Source organism: Nicotiana tabacum, chromosome 18 (assembly GCF_000715075.1).
Source record: "Nicotiana tabacum cultivar K326 chromosome 18, ASM71507v2, whole genome shotgun sequence".
NCBI lineage: Eukaryota > Viridiplantae > Streptophyta > Magnoliopsida > Solanales > Solanaceae > Nicotiana > Nicotiana tabacum.
The window spans coordinates 21,792,824-21,801,191 of NC_134097.1; the positions used below are offsets into that span (position 1 = coordinate 21,792,824).

At 42.0% G+C, this 8,368-nt stretch overlaps 2 protein-coding genes across 2 annotated transcripts; both read left to right on the forward strand.

Annotated features, from left to right (window-relative positions):
• Positions 1–2,224: 2,224 nt before the first annotated feature.
• Positions 2,225–3,922, forward strand: LOC107783815 (uncharacterized). Its single transcript, XM_016604835.1, has 2 exons — positions 2,225–3,016; positions 3,104–3,922. Exons 1-2 carry the CDS (start codon positions 2,225–2,227, stop codon positions 3,920–3,922), a joined length of 1,611 nt encoding a protein of 536 aa, XP_016460321.1.
• A 51-nt stretch (positions 3,923–3,973) lies between these two features.
• Positions 3,974–4,455, forward strand: LOC142172440 (uncharacterized). Its single transcript, XM_075236054.1, has 2 exons — positions 3,974–4,092; positions 4,176–4,455. The coding sequence occupies exons 1-2, from the start codon at positions 3,974–3,976 to the stop codon at positions 4,453–4,455; spliced, it is 399 nt and encodes a 132-aa protein (XP_075092155.1).
• The last annotated feature ends 3,913 nt before the right edge of the window (positions 4,456–8,368 follow it).

Genomic DNA, 8,368 nt, shown 5'->3' on the forward strand with positions numbered 1-8,368 from the left:
GGATGCATGTGATCGATGCAAAGACTTCATACAATTTGTTGCTTGGCAGGCCGGGGATACACGAGAACAAAGTTGTCCCATCAACTTACTACCAATCTTTGAAATATAATAAAGATGGAGTCGAAAATAAGATAGTTGCTGATAACAAGCCATTCTCTGAAGCCGAGGCATACTTTGCTGATGCAAAGTTCTACTTGAAGAACCACATCATGAAGGGAGTAAAAGTTGATGACATCACGAAGGCCAAAGGCAAGAAAATAGCTCCTTTATTTCGTTATGTCCCAAAAGTGAAGAAAGATGAAGGAGAATCATCAAGCCTCCAAAAAGGTGCACTAAGAGAATTAACCCTTCCTATCAAGCAGATTGATACCATAAAGTTATCTTCAAAGCTATTGGAAAATTTTGTGGCCCCTAACATGCCTCAAAATAAGGCACTCCCTATGAAACACACAAATGAAGGTTTTGATCTGAATGCTTACAGGTTGTTCGCAAAGGCTAGATATGATCCCAATGAACCATCTAAGTTAGGAAAGCTCCCACCTGAAGCTACTAGGAAAGCAAACACGATGAAGGATAATGAGCATATGGTGAAGCAATCACGTGAGGGTCTAGGTTACAAACAACCCCCACCAGTTTGCATCTCCATTGGAAGAGCAAGTATTAACTATATCACGACGGAAGATGAACCCGCTGATCCTAATAAAAGGCCTTCTGTCTTTGATCGACTTGGAGAACCAACTACAAGAACTTCTGTATTTGAGAGGTTGGGACCATTGAAAAGGAAGAAGAATAAGTCCCAAAGAAATTATGAAAAGATAAGAAGACCTTTGCTATCTAGAGTCCAAAGTATCTCCAAAGAGTGTCACAGCCTGGTACCTTCCAGAATGAGGCGACAATCAGAACTTTTGATTTCATGCGGAGAGGTACTCAAAGTGAAGACTCGCACAGTGGTCCACACTAGAGAGCGTGACGAAGATGAAGAAAGTGTAGGATCTTCATATCACCTTACTGCAAATGAGGAGCAATACACTTCATCCCTAAGGAAATTTGACGAATATTTGGGAGATGCCTCTTGGTGTGGCCATATATCTTTTAATGATGGTGATCCTCAAAAAGACGAAGATGCCGAGGACGCTCCTGCGGAACTAGAAGAAGGAATTAAAATGACTGTTGATACATTAAAAGAAGTCAACCTTAGCACTGCAGAAGACTCCAGGCCCACCTATGTAAGGGCCCTATTAACCACAGATGAAGAAAACACTTATGTGGAGCTACTCAAATAATATAGAGATGTCTTTGCTTGGAGCTACAAAGAGATGCATGGTTTAGATCCTAAGGTATCAGTTCATCATCTCTCAGTCAAGAAAGGAGCTCGTCCTGTTAAGCAAGCCCAAAGACGCTTCAAGCCAGAATTGATCCCATCAATCAAAGCCGAGGTCAATAAACTCATCGAAGCTGGTTTCATTTGGGAGGTTAAATATCCTTCATGGGTTTCAAGCATTGTTCCTGTGAAGAAGAAGAATGGCCAAATTCGAGTTTGTGTCGATTTTAGAGACCTCAATAATGCATTCCCTAAGGACGAATTTCTGCTCCCCATTCCAAAGCTTATGATTGATGCCACCGCCGGATACGAGGAGATGTCTTTCATGGACGGATCATCCGGCTACAATCAAATACGTATGACATCAAAAGATGAAGAGCTTACTGCGTTTCACACTCCTAAAGGCATTTATTGCTACAAAGTAATGCCTTTTGGCTTGAAGAATGCTGGCGCCACATATCAAAGGGCAATGCAGAATATCTTTGACGACATCCTCCACAAGAATGTGGAATGCTATGTGGATGATTTAGTGGTGAAATCAAGAAAGAGAGGAGACCACTTACAAGGCTTAAGAATGCTGTTCGAATGACTCCGGCGATATCAACTCAGAATGAACCCGTTGAAATGTGCCTTTGGAGTTACTTCTAGAAAATTCCTTGGCTTCATTGTTCGACATCAAGGGATTGAGATAGATCAAGCCAAGTTGATGCCATCTTGAAAATGCCCGAGCCCAAAAATATACATGAACTGAAAAGTCTACAAGGAAAATTGGCGTACCTTAGAAGATTCATCTCAAATCTAGCAGGGAAGTGCCAACCTTTTAGCCGGCTCATGAAGAAGGGTATACCTTTTGAATGAGACCAAGCTTGTAGCAATTCATTCCAAAGCATCAAATCCTACTTGATGAAACCTCCAGTTCTGGTAGCCCCTATACCAGGAAAGCCATTGATTCTATATATTGCAGCCCAAGAAAGGTCAGTGGGAGCCCTTTTGGCCCAGGAAAATGGTGAAAATAAAGAAAATTCCCTCTACTACTTGAGTAGGATGATGACCCCAAATGAGCTAAAGTATTCTCCGATCGAAAAGTTGTGTTTAGCGTTGGGTTTCGCAATTCAAAAGCTGAAGCACTACTTTCAAGCTCATGTCATCCGTCTCGTCTCAAGGGCGAACCCGATCAAGTTTGTTATGTCAAAACTCGTCCTGAATGATCGATTAGCAAGGTGGTATCTCCAATTTCAACAATTCGAGATTGTGTATATCCCACAAAAAGCCGTGAAAGGACAAGCTTTGGCAGATTTCTTGGCATATCATCCAATTCCTGATGATTGGAAGTTGACTGATGAACTACCTGATGAGGATGTGATGGTCATCGAAGTGCAACCACCGTGGAAAATGTATTTTGATGGTGCCGCACATCGTGAGGGAGCTGGTGCAGGTGTTGTGTTTGTCACTTCTCAAGGGGAAGTCTTGCCATATTCCTTCACCTTAACACAACATTGCACCAACAACGTTGCGGAATATCAAGCACTTATACTTGGGCTTGAGATGGCCGTTGAAATGAGACAACTCCAATTACATATTTTTGGAGACTCTGAGTTAGTGATCAATCAATTGCTAGGTAGCTACAAGGTCAAAAAGCCAGAGTTGCGTCGTTATTATGATTATGCACAAAAATTGATTGGATGGCTTGGCAATGTAACTCTTTAGCATGTGCTAAGGAAGGAAAATAAGAAGGCTGACGCCCTAGCTACTCTAGCTTCAACATTGACTCTGCCTGGCCAGACACAAATCACTATCTGCCAAAAATGGATAGTGCCGCCAGATGAGAACGAGGATGAAGAAAGCAAGCTCGAGCGTTTGGTAGCCGTCGCTGAAGCTGTGAAGGTTGATTGGCGACAAACCATGATCGACTACTTATGTTATGGGATACTTCCAGAAGATCCAAGAAGAAAGACCGAAATTCGTCGGCGTGCCCTTTGCTTCCTTTACTACAAAGACACTTTGTATCGAAGATCATTTGAGGGAGTTCTCTTGCGTTGTTTAGGGGAAGATGAAGCAACTCAAGCTATGCGAGAGGCACACTCTGGAGTTTGTGGATCACATCAATCCAGGCCAAAGCTCCACTTCCACATTAAGAGGATGGGTTACTACTGGCCGACAATGGTGAAAGATTGCTTAGATTATGCTCGGAGATGCAAGGCTTGCCAGTTTCACGCAAATTTTATACACCAACCTCCTGAAATGTTACACCCTACTGTTGCATCTTGGCCATTTGATGCTTGGGGATTAGATATTGTTGGACCACTTCCAAAATCTTCTGGAGGACATCTATACATCTTGGCCGCAACTGATTATTTCTCAAAATGGGCAGAGGCCGTCGTTCTCAAGGAAGTGAAGAAAGAGAATGATGCAAACTTCATTCGAGTGAACATCATATATAGTTTCGGCATTCCTAGTTATATAATAACAAATAACGGCAAACCATTCGATAACAAATTGATGACCAAGATCTGTGAACTTTTTGGCTTCAAGCAACATAATTCGTCAATGTATTATGCTGCTGCAAATGGACTAGCCAAAGCATTTAACAAGATGCTTTGAAACTTGTTGAAGAAGTTTGTCTCCAAGTCTAAAAGAGATTGGCATGACAGAATGGAAGAAGCTTTGTGGGCATATCGTACGACTCATCGCACGCCGACACAAGCAACTCCTTATTCTCTTGTTTATGGAGTCGAAGCAGTTCTTCCTCTTGAGCGTCAAATACCGTCCTTGTGACTCGCTGTCCAAGAAGGTCTTACTGAGGAAGAAAATGCTCGCCTGCGCCTTGAAGAACTTGAGTCCCTTGATGAAAAAGGCTAGAAGCTCAACAAAGTCTTGAATGTTTTCAAGCTCGTCTTTCTCGTGCTTTCAACAAAAAGGTTCGCTTGAGGTCCTTCCAAGTTGGCGATCAAGTTCTTGCAGTAAGAAGACCTATTATCACCTCTCACAAATCTGGGGGCAAATTCACTTCAAAGTGGGATGGTCCATATGTTGTGCAAGAAGCCTATTCAAGTGGAGCTTACAAGTTAGTTGATGCAGATGACATGAGAATTGGCCCTATCAATGGGAAGTTTTTGAAGAGGTACTATCCTTGAAGAATAAACGCTCCTCGACGCACGAGCCTAAACTGCAAGTCATGAAGCTCCTTAATGCACGAGCCTAAACTGCATGCTGCTACGCTCCTTGACACAAGAATCTAAACTGCATGTTGCAATTCTCCTGGCCCGCATGAGCCTAAACTGTGAACGACACCCAAAAAAAAGGGAGTCCGCTAGGTCAAAAACCTCGAAAGAGGCGGCCTAGGCAAAAGTTAGGACACAAAAAAAAAATCTCACCTATTTTGAACTACGTTATGACTTGATCCTCTTCAACGAGGTACGTAGGCAGCTTAGAGTTTTATTCTAAGTTCAGTCGCATAAGCTTAAAAAAAATGTGTGGAATACATGATTCATGCGAATCTGGAAGTTCACTGTAGTCGCGTCAACTTCGTGAATTTTCTGTTCACAGTACGAAAATAGTTCTATTATGAAATTTATATTAGTTTTAGATCTCCGGGCCTTTTTTCTAACGATACATACGGATTGCAATTCCGACACTCGAAGCTCAAGATACAATTATTTTCGCCGAAGGTATGCAAATCTGAAAATTCACTGCAGTTGAGTCGACTTCGTGAATTTTTTGTTCATAGTCCGAAAAGAATTCTATTATGAAATTTATATGAGTTTTTAGATCTACGGGCCTTCTTTCTAACGGTACATACGGATTGCAATTCCGACACTCCAACCTCAAGATACAATTATTTTTGCCGAAGGTACGCAAATCTAAAAATTCACTGCAGTTGAGTCGACTTCGTGAATTTTCTGTTCACAGTCCGAAAAGAGTTTTGTTATGAAATTATAAAAGTTTTAGATCTCCGAGTCTATTTTCTGACATCGCAAACGGCTTGTGATTTGGATGCTCCTATCTCGAGATGTGATTTATTTTGTGCAGAGTGCGCAAAGCTGTGAGCTAAACACGGGCCAGACGTGTAGATCGACTTTGAAAATTAATTCCAGCTGATACAAAAGGAGATTCGTGCTAATTTTTTGATACGTTTCAGTCCTATGAGTCTAGTTTCGGTAGAAGCAAGCGGCTTATTATTTGAAGTCTCCTACAGCAAAATATGAATTCTTTTTCGCGAAACAACAAAACCAACATACAAGACATATGCTGAAATTTAAGAAGGAAATAGTTGGGAGTAACAGAGGGAATCCAGGTCTCAAAGAGAAATATCACATATTAAAAAAAATAAAGATACTTTTATTTCTCCAAGACATAAGTACTCCATTACATGATATTAGTTGTAAAAAAAATCGCAAGTCGAGAATCCTAAGCAAAAAAAAAAGAAAAAAAAAACTCTAAAATGATGGAAAAGGTTTGAAGCTAAGGATTTGTTGGCGGCTTGTCTCAACTGCCCCTTTCAGGAGGGATAATTTCTCTGCTTCATCGTCAGATAATTGATGATTGACTTCAATGGTATAAATCTCCCCTTCGGTAACGTCAACGTTCTCTTGACTTTTAGCCAACTTCACCTGTTGTTTGTCCAAGAGTGCGACGATCTTCTTCTTTCTGGAGGCCAAGGAAGCTAGCTGTTGTTCAACATTCGCAAGACTAGCTTGAAGTTTTTCTACGGACTCGCTCACTTTTTCATATTCCTATTTTGCATCATCGAGGCGTCGTCGTGCATAAGAAAATGACTCTTGGTGAAATTCTTTAGTCATCTTGGACGATCTTAAAGCATCGTAATCTGCGTACGTCTTGAAGAAAGCCTCGACAAGAGCCTCTAAGGTAGAAGTATCAATAACATTTTCTTTCTTAATTTCCTTAAGACTCAAAGCAATACTTTCCTTCAACTTTGTGAAGCTATCCAGAGAATCAAGAGAGAACTCTTCGATCCATTCACACAAGGTATGCCACATTGTGTTAACAAAAGAAAGTTTAATACGGGAAATAGTCTCTTGTGGCTTAAAGTTTGGAGCATCAAGATGAAACGGCCATGGAGTAGGCTTGAAGGTTTTTAGACGTTTTTCTTGTCTTTCAGCAACCTCCTTCTTACTCGTCATGGCTGGCTTGGAAAGCACAACATCTTCTGGAAGAACGAGGTGCGGCTCTTTAGGTAGACTCAAATCTGTCGACGGAGCATTATTTGTAGCATGATGTTCAACACCATCAAATAAAGTGTGAGGACTTTTTGTGGCCACACCGAGGGGATTTGGGCTTGTAACACAGTCTTCCACCGTGTCTTCACCAAGTACGTCATCATACAACTCATTGACGCCCAACTGCAAAAAAAAAAAACAGCAAACTTTAGTGTTAAAAAAAAGGAGTAAATTTGAAGGAAATAATATTTACTCGTTTCTCCAGTTTAGACAACGGCATTGTTGAGCTAGGGTCACCCTCTACGAAAAATCCAGTATCGATACTAAGAGCATCCAAGTCAGCAAATTCACTATGGCTCGTGTCCTTAGCCTTCTTCTTTGAATGATTCCAATGTATGTCGTGACTAACATCACTCTCGTTCGAACTGGAAGTGGAACTAACATTCAAAATCTCATTGGGCAAAGCAGAAGCTTGAGTCCTTTCCTCGTTTGTTGGCACGACATTGGTTGTCTTCGCAACATTTTTGTTTGGTGAAGTAGGAGGCGCTTTCCTTTTGCAAGGATTGTTTGTCACCTCTACAGTGGCAGTAGTTGTCTTGGAAGTCAACAAAACATGTTTAGCTCCTTTGTCCACATGGGCTTCCCCGCCCGTCAAAGGGGTAGACTTGGGTAAGACCTTGGTGCTTGGCGAAGGATCTTTCGATCTTAACTTGGACTTGGAAGACCCTTCGTGAGTGTTCTTTTGACGTTATCATCTTTGGAGGATAAAGGAATATCATCTTTTCTTGGAATTTTCAAAATGATATGAGTACTTTGTCGGGAAGAGTGCACTCGATGAGCTGACCACCAATCTGCATACTCACGAGTCATTAGATGTCCCTCCTCTGATGGATGCGTAGGGACAATAACCTTTGATGAACCTCCAAGACGAACACAGGAGTCCCAGAATTGCACTAGCATTCTCAGTGAGCCGTTATAGGGTCGCTCTATGAGGTTGCCAGGAACATCTTGACAAAAGCCGAACTGACGACTAAACCTATGCGGGCTATAAGATTCCACAATATGAATGTCGTCATGCCTAAGGGTGATGAAGCTTGAGCGAAAACTTATAAAAAAGTCACTCCAAGAATTCGATTGTTCGTCACGATCGGTAAGATGCAATTCCCTCCCTTGTAACATAGCCAAATGGTGAAACTGTCGCGCACTAACTTAATGAAACAACTCACGGGCATTACTAAGGTCAAAATGCTTGGCCATCTTCTCGCCAGAAACCTTGCACATTTGCGGACCTCGTTGTGGACGCTTAACACGATAGTAGGTGTCAAAATATGCTCCTATCCATCCATATATGTAATGAATAGGAAAGAGTGCTTTGTAGGCATCCAAATCTTGAGAAGTGGAGACCTCCTTCAAGCCGTGATAAATACTTGCAAGGACGGGAACCGCCAAAGAAAACTTCTCTCCATGAGCCATCAGACTCGCGATTTTGAAGACACTAGCACGAATGTAGTCGATCTTCTTGTTGGGGAACACAAATTTGCAAAGCCAACATGCAAGGAAAGCCGCCAAATAAGTCTCAGCTCTAAGTGACTCCTCCACGCCAAGCTCAATAAAGGGGGCATTCTCCTCATCGGTTCGTGGTAGGAAGCTCGCGTCAACCCATAAGGATTATGATTCAACTTCGGCCTTGTAGTCCGATTCCTTGATGACTTTTGCGGAGGCTTGGCATACCTACTCGGGCCTCAAAACCAAAACTCCACCCAATCACGAATGGAGACCTCGTGGACATCATCCTTCATGAGTTTGTAGAATGCCGAGAACAGGTGCAGACAACTTCTTGGGAGGAAAGGTTTTCCTTGATCGTCTTCTT

Coding starts and splice junctions, on each gene's coding strand:
- LOC107783815 (XM_016604835.1), top strand. CDS start 2,225: ATGAAACCTCCAGTTCTGGTAGCCCCTATACCAGGAAAGCCATTGATT. Junction 3,017..3,103: donor TGATTGGATGGCTTGGCAAT/GTAACTCTTTAG, acceptor CTGCCTGGCCAG/ACACAAATCACTATCTGCCA.
- LOC142172440 (XM_075236054.1), top strand. CDS start 3,974: ATGGAAGAAGCTTTGTGGGCATATCGTACGACTCATCGCACGCCGACA. Junction 4,093..4,175: donor GAGCGTCAAATACCGTCCTT/GTGACTCGCTGT, acceptor TTGATGAAAAAG/GCTAGAAGCTCAACAAAGTC.